At 49.5% G+C, this 21,424-nt stretch overlaps 2 protein-coding genes across 7 annotated transcripts in view; one reads left to right on the forward strand and one right to left on the reverse strand.

Moving 5' to 3' along the window:
- LOC122384330 (probable 2-oxoglutarate dehydrogenase E1 component DHKTD1, mitochondrial) overlaps positions 1 to 11,541 on the reverse strand; it is a 41,319-nt gene extending 29,778 nt beyond the window's left edge. Inside the window, exons 1-15 of one of the 6 annotated variants that reach the window (XM_043371649.1) lie at positions 11,405 to 11,541; positions 9,898 to 10,079; positions 9,551 to 9,671; positions 8,109 to 8,274; positions 7,605 to 7,824; positions 5,994 to 6,155; positions 5,690 to 5,763; positions 4,733 to 4,849; positions 4,246 to 4,467; positions 3,707 to 3,864; positions 3,281 to 3,416; positions 2,848 to 2,979; positions 2,494 to 2,614; positions 1,801 to 1,940; positions 715 to 871 (exon numbers count right to left, since the gene is read on the reverse strand). In XM_043371649.1, coding sequence (XP_043227584.1) covers positions 715 to 871; positions 1,801 to 1,940; positions 2,494 to 2,614; positions 2,848 to 2,979; positions 3,281 to 3,416; positions 3,707 to 3,864; positions 4,246 to 4,467; positions 4,733 to 4,849; positions 5,690 to 5,763; positions 5,994 to 6,155; positions 7,605 to 7,824; positions 8,109 to 8,274; positions 9,551 to 9,671; positions 9,898 to 10,060 — 2,089 coding nt within the window. In that variant the 5' untranslated portion in view covers positions 10,061 to 10,079; positions 11,405 to 11,541. Of the gene's footprint in view, positions 1 to 714; positions 872 to 1,800; positions 1,941 to 2,493; positions 2,615 to 2,847; positions 2,980 to 3,280; positions 3,417 to 3,706; positions 3,865 to 4,245; positions 4,468 to 4,732; positions 4,850 to 5,689; positions 5,764 to 5,993; positions 6,156 to 7,604; positions 7,825 to 8,108; positions 8,275 to 9,550; positions 9,672 to 9,897; positions 10,208 to 10,238; positions 10,251 to 10,327; positions 10,661 to 11,404 lie in introns of those variants that run through there. The other 5 variants (XM_043371650.1, XM_043371647.1, XM_043371651.1 and 2 more) reach the window with 5 other exon arrangements.
- LOC122384336 (cystatin-1-like) overlaps positions 10,697 to 21,424 on the forward strand; it is a 32,747-nt gene continuing 22,019 nt past the window's right edge. The window contains exon 1 of the mRNA XM_043371660.1: positions 10,697 to 10,718. The gene's annotated coding sequence lies outside the window, so the exon portion shown is untranslated. The remainder of the gene's footprint in view (positions 10,719 to 21,424) is intronic.

Raw genomic sequence — 21,424 nt, forward strand, 5'->3', positions numbered from 1 at the left:
TGTTCTTATACCCACACTGAGGTATTATAACAGAAACAAGTTGAACCGATCGGTATTTCCATGTCTTATATCAGCAGCTTAGGCTTGAGGTGTTAGGACATTCCCAATCATTGTAAACAACACAAGCGCACGCTACGACCTTTCACTGTTTACAATGCAACCAGTTGAAAAAGCAACTGTCTCCAAAAATATACGGCGCCCACCGCGTGTGGCCAGCATGGGATTATGGAAATTCCAATAATCCGCTATAGCGCGAAGGTCTCTGTTGGGTAAACAATGCATAGATTAAAGAGGATTAATAATATAAGCAAAACAACTTTCAAGACGCTGGAAAATACTCGAACTCGTATTCGACTTGGCCGGCCCGATTCGGGGTTGAGCCGATACGCTGTAACAGATGCACTGGGAGCATGCAGCAATGGATCTGAAGAAAAGCCACAAGCTACTAGTGCTGAGCTGGGCTCGGGAAACCGATCAAATCTGCAGCTCTGAAGCAGTTTCCACCAAGTTTCCACAGCTCTGAGGTAGAATTCCTTCAAGTCTAAGTTGGAGTTTCCACGCTGTACAGTGGGCATAACTGTTCACGGGACTTTCTATAATATCTCAGCAGCGAACTTCCTTAGCTCTAAGGCTGACTTCCTTCAGCTCTGGTGTTCTTTCACCACTGAGGCCGACTTCTCCCACCTCTACCCCGCCCCTGAGCTCTCCACTCACCCTCTCCGGAGGCGAACATGGTGTCGATCGGGATCTGGGCGCCGTTGAAGAAGTCGCCGAACTGTGCCTCCCAGATGCACAGCCGGTTCGGCGACTCGATGCTGACGCCGTACTCGAATGCCAGCATGGCCTCCTCCGTCAGAGCGCTGTTGGCCACCTGGTGAGACACAGATAGGTCGGGGTACGATGAGTTGGGGGCGACACTAGGGAACAATAGTGTAACTTCACGCTAGGAGCACGCTAGGGGTGTAACTTCTAGCGCTGGTGTGCTGGTGAAACAAAGAAGAGCACGTTTAGTCGGGGTGACATAAAACAGGACATGTTTAAGAGTTACCGCCAAACCAGAACGCGTTACTATTGCTAATTCAATCAGTCGCGAATCATACAACTGCTGATCGACACGTTTGGGAAACAGGCTTCTACGCACGCTACAACCAACTTTGACACGCACTGCCAACACGCGAGTTCTGACTTTGGCTAGGCGACAATACCACGCAGGATACTCGTGATTGGTGAGCGCGATCAGTTAAACTAAAAACGTCCAGTATAACCGCGTACTAGGTTGTGATTGACCACCACGAATACGTACGAATTGACGTCAACTAGACTCTCATGCAGTTAAGTAGACACCTTCAGAATTACGGCCACCGCATCAAACAGCTGCACTAAACTCACTTCACAGAACCAAAGCGCTTCACGAGCAATGCATGACAGCATATAAACACCGAATAACCAAATTACCTCAAATCTTACGTACCACAATAACGTACTTAGGCAGACGGTTGCAGAGTTTGTCGTGCGTTATCAAGATAAACGACCGCAAAGCAACATACCCATGCGTGTTTTATTCAGCTTTAAGTACAGTTCACAGATAAACCAGCTTCGCGGTTAGCCTGGCGTCTCCACCCAAACAAATCCTCATCAGACCATCGGTGACTTCCAGACTGATGACCGATTAACTGAAATTATTATCGATCGTCAACCCATGACTGTACAACAGTCACCGACCTTTGCCAGTGCTCGCCTACACCGCTATAAAACTGAGTTATGAGCTCTTCCCTCTATGGGCGCGTCCGGGACACGTACCTCAATAAAGCCGGTCTGCTCGTCCGTCAGACTGTTCAGCGGCACGTGCACGTGATCCGTAGTCTGATCCACGAGCATCACGTGCCGCTGAGAGAACGTGCCGCGGCCCACGTCTTGGCCGCACAGCCGCACGTGGGTGCCTGGGGGGACACGTGACGGGGGAATCACACGGCGGGTCATCGGCGGAAAGGGTGACAGGAGATGTGCTGCAAACGTGCAGGCCGTGCCATAAACTAATATCTTATCTCTTGGCCCGCCCGGGTGCCTAACAACTGAAGCTGAATCAGATAACAATATCGAGTAACAGCAGACGATGCTTGTTGCCACCTGCCATCCCCTTATTTTTGTTCAGTTTCACCAGAATGTTACGGGATCACTCGCTGGCGTGCGATCACAAAAGACCTGCGCACAACCGATATCGAACATCAGAGCGTAGAGAACCCTTTATATAGAGAGTAATGCCAAACTTGGACTACCTTGAAAACGTACGTGTGTGAGTTATGGGCAATAAGCCTACCTTCGGGACACAATGAGTAACTGACTCATTGACTTTGACCCTTTGACTGACCCTGACTTTCTCTGTTGCAGCATGGACTACTGTACTGATATGGACTGCAGTCTATGGTTGCAGGTTAAGTCGTCACGCTGTCGCTCTCTCCAGGTAGGACGCAGTGGCGGCCGGTGGGCCCCTACCTTCGTGCAGGAGGGAGCCGAACGCCAGCGTCTCGCAGGTGGCCCAGTCCAGCCCCTCGCCGGCCCGCAGGCGGTCCCGCCGCTGCTTCACAAACATCTTCTGCAGGTTCGGGTGGATGTTCTGAAGAAAACAGGAGACAGAAGCAATAGTGATTGAGCCTGAGGAGATGAAAGACAGCTCAGCGATAGTAGTTTGGTAAAAAAAAAATATTAGCACAGCGATCCATTGACAAATTCCAAGGCCTTTCCTCGTTGAGGGACTCTATCCTTCCGCCTCTCACGAAGTTTGACGGCCATTCGACAGAGCTACACCTCTCCCCAGCCGCAGGGACTCTACCCTCTCGTCGAACTCACAAAGTTTGAGGGCCACTCGACGCTGCGTCCGCCGATGTATTTGAGCAGCTGTGGGTCGACGCCCGTGTCCCAGGTGGTGACGGCAGAGGGCGCCTGCTGCATGCCGCGCCAGCCGCCCTCCAAGTGGTTCGCCTGGCGGGGGACAGGGCACAGACAGGGTGAGAGCAGTGCAATGTGAGGAAATTAGACCGGGGAGTGACATGACAACTGTAAGACATATGCGATGGTAAGTGAGCATACTCAATGTGCCAAATGAAAGCTGGACAGTCATTTTCTCTGGCATTAATCAACGCAACACCACTGATTCAATTAGTTCCCCATCAAGAATCCAGGCTCCCCGGAGCTCAATCTATCTGTATAGCTTCGATAGCTTCGCCTGTCGGTGGGCCGCTGCCCTCCTACCGAATTCATTACGACAAATTTATTTAGTTACCTTAGGCACGTGCGAGTCGACCTGCGCGAGCTGCTGGTTGAGCCACGAGTAGCGCTGGTCCTGGATGCGCTCCACGTCCTTCATGGTGAGCAGGTCGTCCTCGAGCAGGGCGTCAACGAACCGGTCCGGCACGCTCCTGGGTACAGGTGGAGCACAGTCAGTCGCGGGGTGGGGTTCTAACAGGACAGTCAGCACAGTCCCGAAAAAAGCTACAGGGGACTGTGAAATGTGTCATCGCTTAGAGGACCCTAACACAAGTTCATTCATTCAAAATTCGAAGTTTACTGAAAGCATGGACCATAAAGAATGCAAAAGTAGCCTTGCAGTCATATTGTGTTCCCCCGGCATTCAAGTCCCCTATTCCCCCAAATCATCCCCTACAGGGCACTCCAGACCCCCTGCCGCCCGGTCCGTCGCCCCACTCACACCCTGGTGTTGATGTTGCGGTACATGGACGGATTGGTCAGTGTCGGGTCGTCCAGCTCGTTGTGTCCCCACCGACGGAAGCAGACCAGGTCCACGAACACGTCACGACGGAACCGCTGCCGGTACTCGAAGGCCACGCGGCAGGCGCGCACCACGTCCTGTCGGGGGTGAGAGGGGGGTGAGAGAGGGTGACAGGGGGTGAGAGAGGGAGAGAGCCGGAGAGAAGGGTGGGTCACTGCTGCCGGCCTCTCGTGTGTGGCATATTCATCAGACGCAGCGTCCCGTTAGGGGGATGAAATCAAAGCCAAAGATGAATCAAAGACAAACGCAGCACAGTGATTTGTTAACAGACAGGCCGAGTCAGAAGCCAAGGTGACGGCATAGTCCAGCACGAAATGACATTCGAGGGAATGCTCGACAAATAAACCCAAACACGCCCAAAAATAACCGCCCTGTGATTTTTACTACTCAAAAATCCTTCACCATAGCATCACAACAGACCCTCCCTCGCCATCTCCGCTCCCCTCCCCAGTCCTCACCTCGGGAAAGTCTCCGTTGGCGCGTATGACGGGCGCGTCCACCAGTTTGGCCACATCGGTACAGTAGCTGGACGATCTGCCGCGCGCCTCAGGCGTCGTGTAGCCCACCTGGTTATTGATGGCCAGGTGGATAGAGCCGCCGACACGCGAGTGTGGCAGGTTGGAGATGGCCAGACTCTCCTGGATTATGCCCTGAGCCGAGAGCGCCGCGTCGCCGTGAATCTGGAAAAAAAAAGAACAAAACGGGTGGTATATGATGGTTAGCGCTCAGCAGACAACAACACAGCAAAAGTACGCGCCAAATTTGAAAATGAAAATACAGACACAACCGCGCGTGTTCTGAGGATTTCTTCAGAAGATGTTTAACTATTGAGGCGTGGAATGCTGCCGTGCTGCACACATGATTCTCTAAAGAACATGGGACACTGATAAACTAGCGCTTCTAAGTGTAGCGTACTTTCCCACCAGCCAGACCGAACCCACTAACCTGCACGCAGAGTCCGTGGTCACCAGGCTCGGAGCGGCTGGTCGGGCTGGAGTAGTCGCCATAGCCGGCAGTCTGCTCCCGGGCCCTGACGCGACCCATCGCCACAGGGTTCACAGCCTGGGAGCAGAGGTCACACGAGGTCAACTCCCTGACCCTTACACGACCTCAGGTCACAGGTCGGACAGGTCACCTCCCGGGCCCAGGTATGATGTCACAGGTCAAGGTCAGTGGTCATTGACACCGCCAAAGGTTCACAGCTGTCTTGGGTATTGTCTTGGTTACAGAAGTCAGTAATATATAATACTGAACGAGGCCGGTGTAAATAAATTTTCAAGACCGAGGTCCTTACTGGATTTTTGAACGAGGCCGAAGGCCGAGTTCAAAAATCAGTAAGGACTGAGGTCTTGAAAATTTATCACCGGCCGAGTTTGGTATGTATTTTACTGTATGCCAACGATGCCAACGATAAATTTATTTTCTGGACCGAAGCTCTTAGCCGACTTAGGAACGAGAACATCCCAAAATGTTGGCTTAAGTGCATTCTGGTAATGCATTTTTGACCGTGGTCAATTTGCTTACACCAGTTATTACCACACCCCTCTGGCTAATGTATTTGAATAGACCAGGCATACAGTAATCAGTGTCTGACCGCCAAACGACCACTATTTCTCATGGAACCTCTCGCGGTGATGTTATGAAACTGCTCTCGAGGCTGATATATGTCGCAATGTGGTAGATATATGACGCACTTGGGCAACATTAAGAATAGTGAATACGACGTTGCCATGACATAACTTGCAAAATATTACAGAGAAAATGAATAATACGCCACCAGGTGCACATTACGAGCATCTCTATAACAGTGGGAAGAAGAACATCTACAAATATCTGTTAAGTCAGTCACTAAGGGCCAATAAACCACAAACCTATGCATAATTCAGATGGGCTATAACCCACCTCAAGATGAGAAGGATTCGATAGCAGCACCGCGTGTATCTTGTGTCCGTCAAACTCAAGATCCACGTTACTATCTGAAACACGGAAAAGGTATGAGTAACATTGTGTCAAAAAGCGAATAACACGAAAAATACCGCGACCCTGATACAAAAATGTTATCACAATAACTTATGCGATGACTAATTGCTATCCAGTTTAATATTGTGTCCACCGCGTTCCAAAAATCCGCGGCACCGGATCCGTAAACCTTTTCACACATCTCGTTGTTCTTTCCTTCTCTGCCCCTCCCACCCCCGCGACTCACTGAGATGTGACAGCACGTCACCGATGCCCTTCACGTCGTCTGGAAACTCGCGCATTCCGCGCATCTTCTGGAACATCTGGACGGGCGGGTACTGCAGCAGGCCGGTGAGCAGGTTCAGACGGCCGCGGTGGGCCATCGCCATCACCACCTCGCGCAGACCGGCTGTGCAGACAGAGGGAGCAGGGAGTACGGTCACTCGGCTAGACCGGCGGTTTGTCAAACTGGGAGGAAGCTATCACTACCTCACGCAGACCGGCTAGATAGAGACGGGGGAGGCCGGCTGGGCGGTCAGGAGGGGGTCGGCTAGACCGGGGGAAGGAGCGGCCATCCCCACCTCGCGCAAACCGGCTGTGCAGAGAGGGATGGGGTAGTCAGACCGAGAGGCAGCCGTCACCACCTCGCGAAGACCGGCTGGCCAGAGAGGGGGAGGCAGTCAGAACGGGGAGAGCAGAGGAGCAGGATGTCACACCAGACACCAGGGCGCCCCGGTCAGACCGGGGATAGGAAGGTGATAAGCACAATCGGGGTGGGCGGGGGTCGGTCGCACATGGGGAGTCGCTGAAGCCAGACAGCAGAGGTTCATCCAAGCAGATGGAGTTCAGTACACCGGAGAGGGAGCCAGGGGGAATCCTGTGTTACTGAGCGCTAGTGGAGCAACATTAAGACGAGTATGCTTACATGAAACATGGCAGTTAAAGCCGTACATAATGACTCAAATTGTAGCTTGTATCCTCAAATGGCTTGTATCAACGTTACCGCACCCTCATATCTTGTCATATCTTGTCCTCTCCGACTCATTGAGCGGACTCCAGTCCTTGACACAATCTATCCACTTGACCCCCTCGTACAGGAGATTCTTCTCCGTTTGACGGCTCTCGACCGAGAGGGTACCTCAGTGACTTTTTGCTGGATTCCTAGCCATGTTGGTATAGCTGGCAATGAGCGGGCGGACCGTGCTGCGAACCATGCGGCGCGGCAGCCCTGCTCCCGCCGGTTCCCTCTACCGGCCAGGGACTTTTTCCCTGCGGTGAGCTCATTCTTCCGCGGAAAGTGGCAGGAGGATTGGAGCAAATGTCAGACAAACAAGCTGCTACGCATCAAACCGGGTTTGGCAACCTGGTTGTCTGCGTCGCGCAAGTCGCGTCGAGAGGAGGTTATCCTCTGTCGGCTTCGCACAGGGCACACTTTCGGTACCCATGGACACCTTATTGGCGTCGGCCCAAGACCTGTTTGTGCGAGATGTGGCGACAGACTTTCCGTCCGACACGTTTTTCTGGAGTGTCCGAGACTGGAAGCTGAGCGGCTGAAGTTTCTGGGCCTGCGCGGAGCCCAGCTTTCTTTGAGAGCAGTCTTAGGTGACGAGTCCTCTTTGCTAGACTCTTCTCGTCTCTTTTCGTTTATTGCGGCCTCCGGCCTTCAGGTGATTTTTAACGCCCGACACTGAGAAAGTTAAATAAGAAATGGGCGCGATATAGCCTCGCAGCTGGTGCGCCCTGTCACTCCAAATCATCATCATCATCACCGCACCCTTAAGTGGCACCCACGGACTCTCCCAGCAGGCTTCCCTCTCCTTTCCTCCTCTCCTCTCCCCTCCTCCTCCGCTCTACCCACCTGCAGCGGCCAGCGCCAGCAGCTGTCCGAGGAAGGCCGATGTAGCCTCCGCTCCCTCGCCACCGTACCGCTTCACCGTGGCGAACTTCACTGAGAGGAACTTGTCGAGCACCTGGGAGTGGATGAGCTGCTCGCCGATCCTCAGCCGCTCGGCGCTGGAGAGCGACTCGGAGACGACCGTCTCCAGCCGCTCGGCCAGCCACTCCTGCTCCTCGGCAGTCTGAGGGGGAGGGCGAGCAGGAGGGGAAGATTTAGCCATGGGTGTCCAGTGTCCACTGTTCAAGTCATCTTTGCATTCCCAGAGGAATGAAATCACTCAAAACCCTGAGGGGATGACCTGCGAGGTCCACAATGATTTCTAATCATAGTTTACACGTGTACGGTGTTGCTGTAGCTGTCTCAGTTCTAGCCAAGGAAAACAAGCATTACAAACCTACAGTAGTTTCCATTTTCCACGCACCACGCAGTGTGTTGACCAGTCCCCTCCCCATCCCTCTCACGTACCGCGCAGTGTGTGAACTGTGCCGACAGCCGGCCGCAGTAGGCCGTCTTCAGGTGCTCCACCAGCTGTCCGACCGTGCTGACCCCTGGCGCCGAGACCAGGCCCTCGGGCGACACGGGGTCACCGTCGGACAGGCCGTACCGGGCCGGCTCCAGTTCCGGCAGCTCCCTGGGCCGTCACGAAAGACGAACGTGGTCACGGTGGGAATCACGGTACTAGTCACGGTGCGAGTCACGGTTAACTTACGTTAGTTACGAGTCAAGGTACGTGGTCACGGTAGAAATCACGGTATGAATCACGGTACAAGTCAGGGTTAGAATCAGCGTTAGAGTCAAGGTAAGAATTATGGTACGAATCACGGTACGAGTCACGGTAGGAATCACGTTCAGAGTCAGGGTAAGAGTCACGATAGGTACGAGGCAGGATAAGAGTCGAGGTAAGAATTACGGTACGAATCACGGTACGAGTCAAGTTACAAGTGACAGTACGAGTCAGGGTAACAATCAGGATACGAGTCAGGGTACCAGAAGTCACGATAGGAGTCACAATAAGGCTCACAATGTGCGTCATAGTCAGTCAGTTATATGTGATACCTTGATAAAACACATAGATATCAAGAAGGTTGTCACGCTATGAGTCACGATAGGAGGCACGGCAAGTTTCAATGCACAGGTCGATGTACGGCGATCCATGAGACGATTCACGGCACGAGTAACGGTAACAAACCACGAACGAGGTACCTACGGTACATTTCATTTCACAACAAAGCTCCGGGCAGAAGTCGCAGTAACTGAATGGATGCGATTTACGATAACACCAGTCACAGTGCAATCCATCACGAGCAATCAAACAAATCACAGCAATTCAGGCATGGTGTAGGTGAAAGGTGTCACAACCGCGGTACGTATGAATAATGAAGACAGCCGAGGCACGACTGAGGGCGGCAATCGTACACCGTAAATTATCGTGAGAAACAGGGAAAAGAATACAAAGTCACTAATACGGCCACAGTATGAGATGCTCATGTTACGGCATGTTACGGTTACGGCAGAAACAGACCGGTGCGCCACAGAGGCGACAACGCTACGAGTTAGGATCATCAGACAACACGAGAGCCACGGAAACGGTCACGCTATGAATTTACTGCGAAGCGTGACGGACCATGTAACCGAGTGACAGAGACGGCCCTAACACGAGTTACCGTGCGGCTGATCAGCCTCAGTGCGAATTGTGGTACAAATCTCATCTAGGTAACATTTGTTTAACACACATATTGAAGCAGGTAAGCTCTGAATCATAGTACCTAAGTCACACATTTCCACACCACTGCAAGCTGCACTGAACCTTTCCATCACTCAGCGCATAGATCAGCCCCTTACCACAAACAGTTCCAACACCCCATGGGGCTGCCTCCCAACCCAATGGTGCCACTGCAATGACTGACCTGACCTCCCGACCAGCGAGCGGGTTGAAGGTGGCCACCTTGTGTGCATGGGTGCGGTAAGCCTCCACCAAACGGAAGATGGCTGCCTGACGGGCGCGCGATGCCAACGCCTCCTCACACACTGGCGGCAGAAGGGACTTTCAGTGGCTCTGCACCTATGGGCAGTCACTATAAAAATGATTCACAGCTTGCTACTATATCACTGAAATAGAAGTTCAGAATCCAGGTGACAAGAGGGTTTTCAGGTCAGTGAAAATATTTAATAGTGATAGTGGCTGCAAGGTTAACGATAATCCTGATCCCCATGGCCATTCTGCTGAGGTTGCCATTCTAATTTCAGCTAGTACCTTGGTACGAGTTCGGTGGGGATGGCTTGTAGCCATAGACCCCCCGCTCTTCGGCATGGTAGTGCCGCTGCTGCTGGGGCTGTGTCAGCTGCTGGGACCACACCACCTGCTGGAAGCGGCCCAGCCTGCTGCTGCAGCCAGCAGTCTTCCATATGTGGTGCATCACTGCAACTAGAACTCAACTGAACATGAAAAAGACAAGACCATCAGATCACAATGCCATATTTGAAAGGTGGTAAAAGTATACAATTGTAATAGTTTTTTTGCCACAGCAGCAACAATAATTCAGTGTTTTCATTAGCAGGGGTGAGGGGCATGAGTAATAACCAGGCCCAAATTACAATATATCAGTCGGGGAAACTGTGGTCAAATCTTCCATTTTTAGAAAGCCTTCCATTTTTGGAAGGATTTTCTATATATGGGTACGCACCTTCCAAAAATGGGTACGCTGACGACGTCATCGTACCCAAATATAGAAAATGTTGCGCATATGTTGGAACTTACCGATTTCCGCCGAACATGAGGCAAATGCGACTATCGCCCCTGGTCGCTTTCTATTCGCCATAGTGAAGTGTCCATAATCTAGCGTGGATGCCTAAATCCTAGCGTGGATGTATTTTAGGTAATTTTTCAAAGTAATGAGTCGTGGAAAATTGACAAAAATTTACCGACAAACGATGGTTTTATAAGACTTTATCAAACATTTTGTAAGCAAAAAGCATCAAAAACGAAAAGTAAATATCCTTAAAAGTACTTTAGTGACGGGCCATGCTTGTTCGATACCGCCGACTTTATTTACAGTGCGGAATTGTCTGGACAGAGTGCGGCGGTTTCGGGAGTGTAGTGGCGAGTAAAACTTGTATTTGTTGCCGTTTTCTGCATTTATTAGCATATTGTGTGGTTGATTTCAATTTTTTAAGGCTTTTGCCAAACATTTGGGTGGAGGTCTCGTCATTTTTCAATGTTTTTTTCCGGAATATGGGACGAATTAAATAGGCGTTGCTGCGCCGTTTTTCGTGTTACTTTCTATCGAAGGAGCATGAATCTTCAATTTATATGAGGAATAGTAAGTTTAATTTAAACCATTTTTTGTCAGGGCTATAGCTGTGTTCCTCCTGGTTGGTTATTGACCAGCTGTTTTCTCTTCTGAATTTCTATGTGTCCTCTAGAAGTAGAAAAAGAGAGCAGTGCGCCAGGACACCATGCTATTATATCACTATGTACATTGACATAGCATGCCTGTATTACCAACACTAGCACTGCTGCTTCTCCTTATATCAATGATCATAAATGGCAAAATCAACTATTAATGTTACACATTTAAAAAGGCCGTAACTTAAATCAAAGAATGTGAATCACAGTTGGGAACACTGAGATTAGACCTTCCAATTTTGGAAGCCTTCCATTTTTGGAAAATGCATACCCATTTATGGAAGGTCCTTCCAAAAATGGAAGGCTTCCAAAAATAGAAGATTTGACCACAGTTTCCCCCACTGATATACATTACAATAAGTAAAGCCCAAGTGTGCTTGGTGAAAAATAAGCTGAAGCCCTTCACGTTGCAGTTGTATAGAAAAGCGTCAAATAAATAAAGGGGGCGGGGTGATACGTTGTGATGAGCATATTCAAGGTTTAGGTTTTGTCATGAGACCACAGTGAAGTGATGTATTTGTGCCATATTACCCCTGAGTAAAGGATCCCTTCATCAATGGTTTTCATTTGTTTTATACTTATCGACTAATATTTGTGTTTTATCAAGCTGCAAGGAAAAAAGCTGCTATTTTATTTTTTGTAAGTCTTTTGATGGAATGCTCATGAAACGATGAGGCGTCAAAAATGTCGAGGGACATGTCACAAAAAGGGCATTTATGAAGGGAAGTCAAGGAAGATTGAAGATTCCCGTCACATGTTCCCATTTCAGTATCGCCTAAGTGCTTCCATATAATCCACAATCACACGCCGCCGCCGACTCCGCGCCACGGCAGAGGTTCTGGGGAGATTCTTTCGATCGTTTCCGATTCTTGTTAATCGTCAAACGCGTGGTCAAACGGCTGCTTTCCCTTTACAATCACTTCATCATACTTAATTATTCGAAATTGAGGACGCGTACAAGGGTGAAACGATTTTGCTTACGGACCAGATAAACTGAAACAGCCAACAGGTGGGTGACCCGTGTCAGTGTCCCGTGACAGGTCAAGGTCAAGGTGAGCTCAAAGTGAAAGGAGCTCCTGGCTTCAGTTTCGTTTTTTGTACGGACTTTGGATGTCAATTTCATTATGTTTCTGATGTGAAAAGATAAGTATGCGCATCTGGCTGACCTTATCCTCACTTCTGTATGGAAATATGAAATTGCCAAAATAAATTACTGTATTAAAAATCGAGATATTTCGAGCACAGCTCTTCGTCGGTCGATTGTAATTATTTACACACATAACAGGCACACAATGTCGAATTCGTCTCAAGTTCTTCAGTAATGTCGCAGTAAGAAATTTAAATACACAGATCCCGTGCAAATTGATCACCCTAGTTCCTACCTTAAAAATATATCTACACATAATTCCCCAGTTAAACTAGCAGTACATATATAGGTATCTTTCAAGAACCAATTCACACACATTTATATACATTATTTTGGAAGAAGCTGCCATGATGTAGTGTTATCGTTAATTTTGGGCCTGGCGTCTCGGATGAAGATGGATTCAGCGATTCTTCTATCCGCTTCGTCTTTGCATACACGCAGGATTTTGGCCGTCACCGAGATGTCGCGTCGATCCATCTCAGGGTGCTTATGCAGCGCATGCTCTCCTAGGGGAGTGTCCTCTTCTCTGTTAATGCCGTTCCTCCGATGCTCGTTGTAGCGGAGTCTAACTGGCCTGCTCGTTTCTCCGATGTAGGTGTCGCCGCAGTGACTGCAGGTAAGTTCATATACCACGTTTTTGGTCGTGCACTTGGACTGTAGCCCCGCCTGGCATGAATGACAGCACCTTCGTCCCGAGGGGCAGGGGGCTGGGTTCAGTCGTGTCTTGACCAGTCGTTTCTTCAGGGTGTTGTTGGTGGTCCATGCTATCTCCACTGGTAATCCAGAGTTGATTGCAACCTTCTTCACCTGAGCAGCCACCTTGTCATTAACGAAGGGCAGTCGGATATATGTGCCTTGCTTCTTCTTGTTCTGTTGTCGTTGATCTGGCCGTTCCCGTCGTTCTCTTCCTCTGTCTCTGCTTCTCTCCTCATGTTTCTTCATTTCCCTCCAACTGTACTCCTTGATCATCTTCATCGGATATCCATTACTGACAAACAGATGACGTATCTTCTCGAGCCCTCTTTTTCTTGCCGCTGTGTCTGAGCCAAGACGGATCGCCCTAGTGATCTGTGATGTGAGCACAGCCTTCTTTGTAGACCTGGCATGTGCCGAGTCATACGGCAGAATGATCGGTGCCGCCATGGGCTTGAAATACAGCTCCGTGCTGTATGAGCCGTCCTGTCGCACGCTTATCAGTGTGTCCAGGTATGGCAGCGTCCCGTCCTGGTCTGATCGCTCAATCGTGAATTGAATGGCCGGATGTCTCGAGTTGAGGAAGGCCAGATATTCAGTTAGCGCCTCGCTGCCGTGCGTCCAGAGACACCATATGTCATCGATGTACCTAACATACATGTCTGGCTGAGGTCTGTCCACCTGCAGTGCCTCTGCTTCCAGCTTCCCCATGAACACTATGGCCAGAGATGGCGCAATCCTGGATCCCATGGCTATCCCATCAGATTGTTTGTAGAAGTTTTCATTGAATCGAAAGAAGTTGTTATGTAGGCAGTGGGTGAGCAGGACTTCAACATCTTCTGGAACCAGCCCAAACAGATTCAGCTCGTTGATGTGTTCACGTATGAGCTCCATGACAGCTTCAATCGCTTCTTGGGTTGGCACGTTCCCGTAGAGATTTTTAACGTCAACGCTGAAAGCGATGCTGCCAGCAGGGAATCCTGTGGGATATTTTTCTTTTACTCTATCCAGAAATTCACCGGTGTCCTTCAAGTGTGCAGGTATGTACCTCAGCAGCTGTGACGTAACTTGTTCTAACAACCAGCTTAGCCTATCCACTGGATTGTCAATCCCAGAGACTATAGGTCTCAATGGCTCACCTTCCTTGTGTGTCTTCGGTAAGCCATAGAGTTCAGCGCAGCGCGAGTGGTGAGGGCGGATGGCAGCTACAATGTCTTTGCCTATCTTGTCCTTGATTGTTTCAGATATAATTCTCTTCGTGACTGCTTCAGTTTTGGCCGTAGGATTTTGATCTACTTGTTCATAGCCACTGGTGATTTCTTCTCCCTTTGCCAAATAGTCCTCTTTGTTCATGATAACTAGCCCTTTGCATTTATCTGACTGCTTCACTACTACGGAACTGTCCTGGCACAGTTCGCGTAGCTCTCTTCGCTCCTCTGTTGTTGTGTTCAGCGCCGTCCTGGGTGCGTTGCGGTAAATGGCCAATATTTTGTTCTTAAGTGCTCCCATGGAGTGTTCGGTATCACGGTCTAGTGGGTTAGCTTGTCGGGTGGGGACGTTCGGGAATCGTGGCTTTCTCAGTGTCTGCTGCTGGCCGAGGTCCGTGTTCTGAGAGCTTGCTAGCTGTCCATCTGTGTCACGCGGCATATTTGTTGTTTGTAGGTCGTCTTCGTGTTCGTTTGTCTCGTTGATCTCGTTGCGGCTTCCGGTGTCGTTGTTCCGTTGGTTTTGTTGTTCTCTCTCTTCGTTCGCTCGTTCCCTATGCGTCTTCCATCTCAATGCATGGTAGCCTCTCTCCACGCCTATTTCCACTTCACGGATCATGTTTGGATTGACCTGTTGGGTCATCGCAAACGTCGGTCCCCTGGACAGCAGCTTCTCCAGTGGTTGGCTCATCGGTCTGTTGGACATGTTCTTGACACGCTCGAGAACAGACGGGGCTGATTGTTGACGGTCTTGTGGTTGGGGATGTCGTACGGTCTTGTCGTTGGGGATGTTCAAGCCCATGGGATAGCCATGGGATCCAGGATTGCGCCATCTCTGGCCATAGTGTTCATGGGGAAGCTGGAAGCAGAGGCACTGCAGGTGGACAGACCTCAGCCAGACATGTATGTTAGGTACATCGATGACATATGGTGTCTCTGGACGCACGGCAGCGAGGCGCTAACTGAATATCTGGCCTTCCTCAACTCGAGACATCCGGCCATTCAATTCACGATTGAGCGATCAGACCAGGACGGGACGCTGCCATACCTGGACACACTGATAAGCGTGCGACAGGACGGCTCATACAGCACGGAGCTGTATTTCAAGCCCATGGCGGCACCGATCATTCTGCCGTATGACTCGGCACATGCCAGGTCTACAAAGAAGGCTGTGCTCACATCACAGATCACTAGGGCGATCCGTCTTGGCTCAGACACAGCGGCAAGAAAAAGAGGGCTCGAGAAGATACGTCATCTGTTTGTCAGTAATGGATATCCGATGAAGATGATCAAGGAGTACAGTTGGAGGGAAATGAAGAAACATGAGGAGAGAAGCAGAGACAGAGGAAGAGAACGACGGGAACGGCCAGATCAACGACAACAGAACAAGAAGAAGCAAGGCACATATATCCGACTGCCCTTCGTTAATGACAAGGTGGCTGCTCAGGTGAAGAAGGTTGCAATCAACTCTGGATTACCAGTGGAGATAGCATGGACCACCAACAACACCCTGAAGAAACGACTGGTCAAGACACGACTGAACCCAGCCCCCTGCCCCTCGGGACGAAGGTGCTGTCATTCATGCCAGGCGGGGCTACAGTCCAAGTGCACGACCAAAAACGTGGTATATGAACTTACCTGCAGTCACTGCGGCGACACCTACATCGGAGAAACGAGCAGGCCAGTTAGACTCCGCTACAACGAGCATCGGAGGAACGGCATTAACAGAGAAGAGGACACTCCCCTAGGAGAGCATGCGCTGCATAAGCACCCTGAGATGGATCGACGCGACATCTCGGTGACGGCCAAAATCCTGCGTGTATGCAAAGACGAAGCGGATAGAAGAATCGCTGAATCCATCTTCATCCGAGACGCCAGGCCCAAAATTAACGATAACACTACATCATGGCAGCTTCTTCCAAAATAATGTATATAAATGTGTGTGAATTGGTTCTTGAAAGATACCTATATATGTACTGCTAGTTTAACTGGGGAATTATGTGTAGATATATTTTTAAGGTAGGAACTAGGGTGATCAATTTGCACGGGATCTGTGTATTTAAATTTCTTACTGCGACATTACTGAAGAACTTGAGACGAATTCGACATTGTGTGCCTGTTATGTGTGTAAATAATTACAATCGACCGACGAAGAGCTGTGCTCGAAATATCTCGATTTTTAATACAGTAATTTATTTTGGCAATTTCATATTTCCATACAGAAGTGAGGATAAGGTCAGCCAGATGCGCATACTTCTCATGATGATATTCCTCAGAACGCTTAACCACTTACGATGTGAAAAGATACTGAATTATTTGAGCAGCTGACCAGCTTGAGCTGGAGTCCGTTGGGGTCTGCCGAGCAACGCGCCCCAGGGCTGTGTTGCTCAGCAGACGCCTGACCCCAATGCCAAGGGGGCCATTTTGCCCCCCCCCCCCCTTATGATCGCAAGAACCACGAAACATAGCGACAAGCAGCAAACAGTGTTAGATAGCCTCAACAGGGGTCAGGGAACTACCTTGTGACCCAATTTCATTGACCTTGACCTGAGACCTCTGTCAAACCGATGTCACAGGTCAGGTCAAAGGTCGAATTTTCACCATTTACAGGCATTTCAAGAAATGTGTTGTAAAATTGAAATGCATGTCATTGGAAATCATCTTTGGGAAACACATTTTGTTATTTGAGGTCACTGATACCAGGTCAGGTCACAGAGGTCAGGTCACGTCACTGAGGGTCACAATCTGAAAATATCATGTGATGCATGTTTTATGGTTCATTTTGCATGACAAGTGTGATTGTGGGTCAGGCAGCCGTTGGGGCCAGCTTACGTTATGTTCTGGTGAAGGTCAGGTCAATGTCAGATAAGGTCCATTTAAAACTTGATATTTTTGCATAAAATGGGTATTGATTCGATGCAGTTCATCACAGGGAGTCTAATGGTCATTGTTTTGCACTATGTGGTCTAGAATTGCTAAAATTGAGTTCTAAAATTTGACGTAATCTATTTTGAAGTTTTTTTTTTGGCTATAAACTTGGCCAAAAAAGGAGGTATTGATCTAAAATTTGGTATGTAGATAGAAGAGAGCAGGGACGGTCATATATGTTCCGTTTTTTCCGAAATTCGAAAAACTTTTGGGATTTTTTTTTTACATTTTTATTTTAAAAAAAAAATTGTTTTTCAGGGTCAAAATCACAAAATTTTGAAAAATCCGAGATAGCAGATTTGTAGCATCGTCTTTTCTCTGTAGTCTATACGACCACATACAGAACTTTGAATTTGCTTGTAAACTGTAGCTTTTGTGAGTGTTAAAAGATTTTATGTTTTTTGCTCATTTTTGCTGGAACATGACCTCAGTTTGACCTCAATAAATCCTGACCTAAGGTGACCTAAGACTTGAAATTTTGTGTGAAGGTGTCAAATTGATGCCCATGAAGGCACCGAAAATTTGGCGGCGCTGCGCCGCCGTTTTCTTACTGTTCAGGAAAAACCACAGGGGCGGGGCAATATTGCCCTCCCCCTCCCAATAGGGTGAGGGTTAAAAATATTGATCCACTATTTTTGTTCAGCAGTGTCATACCTAATCCTTTTTCTGAATCTTTGCTCATGATTATTAAAAACTGGTCATAAGTCATAACTCATAGCATGGTTTTGTGGTTAAAGATGAAAGCAGGCAAAGGTGAAGAGGCATTTTCACAACCCTATATAACCTAGGTACAGTAGGTCTACTAAAAAAGTCCCCCGCTCCAGAGGCGGCCGCCCGGCCGAACCCCCGGATTCCAGCCCCGACTCTATTGCGCAGGCCGCGGCAGTGACACGGGTCAGGTCGCGGCGCCCGGCGAGTGGGTCAGTTGGCGGCGGCCGGCCGTGGAGTGAGGACGCCGCGTGTGGGGCGCAGAGATGCCGCAGTGCAGAGGAGGTGAAGATAGTGACTCTGCACGATGCGGGAAATGATGCCTTTGTGATCTGAATTAAACCCCTTCAGTGCATATCCTCCCTTGCCCCATTCCTATTTTATCATAATCCTTCAAAAATCCGTAATGACCACAGACCATTCAACGCAAGCAAGCAAACAAAACAACCGGTTTAGTGGCGACATCATCTCGGATAAAAGAGCGTTAGTGATGATTAGAATAGACTTAGCGCGGGGGCAAATCGAGGGGATGTATCACATACCGTGTATTTTATTCCCATCTAGCGAAATAAGATTGGGGGTCTTGTCCAACAAGTCAGCGGCCCTTCTAGACACAGATAAATGTTTTGATTTCGGTCGCATCGTTATCTGCAATAATTCGAAACGAGGTTTAACCCTCGCCGGCCGAGAAGAAGGGGTGGATGCCGCCGCCATGTATTTTTTTTTTTGCGGTAGCTCAAAGCACACTGATGATAGAAGGCTGACATTTCATATGCCTCACATTTGATTCAAGCCGGATCATTTGACATCAACCACGTTTTCAAGTCAGGTCACTTAACCCGCGCGGGGCTGGGGGGGGTAAATTTTACCCCCCCCCCTCGCGAATTTTGGCAATATCTCAAAAACGGCGGCGCGCAGCGCCGTCAAACTTTCAGTACCTTTTCTTACATCAATTTGACACGTTCCCTGAACATTTGAGCGAAATCCGTCGGAAAATTTTGGAGAAATTGACGTTTTAGTGACGTCATGTTCGCCATTTTCGCCTAAAAAACGGCAAAATTTCAAACGCCGCTAACATCTTCATTTTTAAAGGAATCAAGACGTAACAAAAAAAGGTTATACGCCTTTCTACTTTGTCTATCAAATGGCTATCTCGGTTTTTTGAAAATTTTGGATTTTGGCCCAAATTTTTTCCAAAAAAACTGACTTTTTTGGGAAAATAGTTTTTAAATCCAAAATTTTGAGTGTATCAAAAAAACCGGAATAAATGTCAGAGAAGTGGTCCATGTGCACCTACATACCAATTTTTAGAAGAATTGGTTCAAAAATGTGGGAGTTATTCAAAATTTTATGACGTCACGACACACAAAAAATTGAAAAATGAATTTTTTGGAAGTTCTAGACCTCGTACGGAAACAAAAATAGCACCATTCGATTCGCCGTGAAAAGCTGCATCAGATAGACACCTTTTTAGGCCTTAACAACCAACTTCAAAATTTGACCTCACTTGACCTGACCTCGACCTGAAATTCATCCAGAGGTGGTCCATATCACTTATTGAGTGTGCCTTTTGAATTCTATGAGTAAAATGACCCATAAAACATGTGTCGCACATGCCCTTTTCTATATTTTGTTTTTGGTGACCTGACCTGACCTGACCTGACCTTGACCTTGACCTCTGAATGATATTGTATGCAACGAACATTGTCTTGGTAGCCTAAAAACACGTTTTGGGCAATCAGTCTCAGTCCATGACTCCATTCTTCGGCAACTACGGTGCAAGGCCGATACTTGCAATTTGTACCCTTGACCTGACCTTGACCTTGACCTCAAACTTAAAATTAAGTACATGTTTTTAGTTGTTCGTGATGAGATCTTTCGATTGGCGTTCGAATTTTCCAAATCGGACCATTAGTTCGGGAGATAACAGGGGGGGGGCAAAATTTACCCCCCCCCCCCCAGCCCCGCGCGTTCGGCTGGAGACCCCAGCCCCGCGCGGGTTAACTATGACGTCTTAACCCTCGCCGGCCGAGGGGGGGGGGCGGGTGCCGCCCCCATAGGTTTTTTTTCGCGATAGCTCCAAACACGCTGGCGATAGAGAGCTGAAACGTGGCATATTGACCCTTGATTCAAGCCGGATCTTTTGACACCAACCGCATTTTCGGGTCAGGTCAGGTCACTGACCTATGACGCAGAGCCTATTTTAAGGGAATTTGACTGGGGGGGGGGCAGCCTGGAAAATTGTCTTTAATAACCCATTAACCCTCGCCCGTATTGGTGTTTTCCAGCTGCGAACGTAACTATATGGGGGAGGGCCTTGGAACTTCCCCCCCCCCCCCCCCTCCTTGCCGTTTCGCCCCTGATCGAGCTAGAGCTTCGCTGAAAAAAACGAGCGTGCTGCCCGTGATGAAAGGAAGCCGATGATACCCAATTTTAAGGTCCTTGGTCATCGGTTGACCTTCCAGGTCAGGTCAATGACCCAAAAGTCGGGAAAATCGAGACCTGTTAGAGCGTCGTAAAGGGTGGCTGCTATGTTTTTTTTTTTTCGGGGTGCTGATCACGAATATCATGTTAGTTATGATCATAGATGATGTCTTCATGCATTTAGGCCAGGTCGGGTCAGGTCAGGTCAGGTCAACCAGTAAGGGCTTTGCCGGGTATTCGTAGTAGGTGGCAACCGCCTCTGACAGCTTCGTAACATGTTACGACGGCACCAAAACTACTTCGTAAACGGTCAAATGGCTGCTAAATTCGAATTCAGCTCCAAAAACTAGCCTAGAAACATATGAAACTCGAACATGTGAACCGAGGTCATCAAAGGTAAATGACCTGACCTGACCTTCCGGTGACCTTGACACCCACCCTAAGGCATGAGAGCAACATCATATCCCATGTTTGAACGTTTGAAACGACGAAAAGACAAGACTGCAAACGCGCGGCTAATGCGAGGCAACATACGTTGAATCGCGATCCCGGCCAAACATGGTGCCATGGTGCTAGTCCGTCGGTGCATCTGAAAGAACTGTGGTGCCCCTGACAAGCCTGAAGTTCCAACGACATGCCCGTGGTGCCCCTGACAGGCCCATGATGCCCTTGCGAGGCCGTTGGTGTCCCTGCTAGGCCGATGGCGCCGCTGCTAGGCCGCTGGTGCCCCTGGGCCCTGACAGGACTGTGGTGCTCCTGACAAGCCTGGAGTGTCCCCGACAGGCACGTTGTGCCACTAACAGGCCCAATGTGTCACTGCGAGGCCGGTGGTGCAACTGCCAGGCATGTGGTGTCCCTGCTAGGCCTTTGGTGCCCCTGACAGGCCTGTGGTGCCCCTGAAAGGACTGTGATGTCCCTTGGCCCTGACAAGCCTGAGGTGCCCCCGACAGGCCCGTGGTGTCGCTGACAGGTCCGTGGTGCCCTTGCTAGGCCTGTGGTGCCTCTGGCAGGCCTGTGGTGCCCCTGGCGGGCCTGTGGTGATACCCCTGACAGGCCCAAGGTGGTGCCCCTGCGACGCCGGTGGGGCCCCTGGCAGGTCTGTGGTGCCCCTGGCAGACCTATGGTGCTCTTGCTAGGTCGATGGTGCTCCCAACAGACCTGTGGTGCCCCTGACAGGCCGGTAGTGCCCCTGGCAGGCCTGTGGAGTCCCCGGGCCCCAAGGGGGCGGGGGGTCATGACCCATATGACCCACCCTTGGATCCACCACTGG

The sequence above is a fragment of the Amphibalanus amphitrite genome, unplaced genomic scaffold, assembly GCF_019059575.1.
Source record: "Amphibalanus amphitrite isolate SeventyFive unplaced genomic scaffold, NRLGWU_Aamphi_draft 000186F_arrow, whole genome shotgun sequence".
Classification (NCBI taxonomy): domain Eukaryota; kingdom Metazoa; phylum Arthropoda; class Thecostraca; order Balanomorpha; family Balanidae; genus Amphibalanus; species Amphibalanus amphitrite.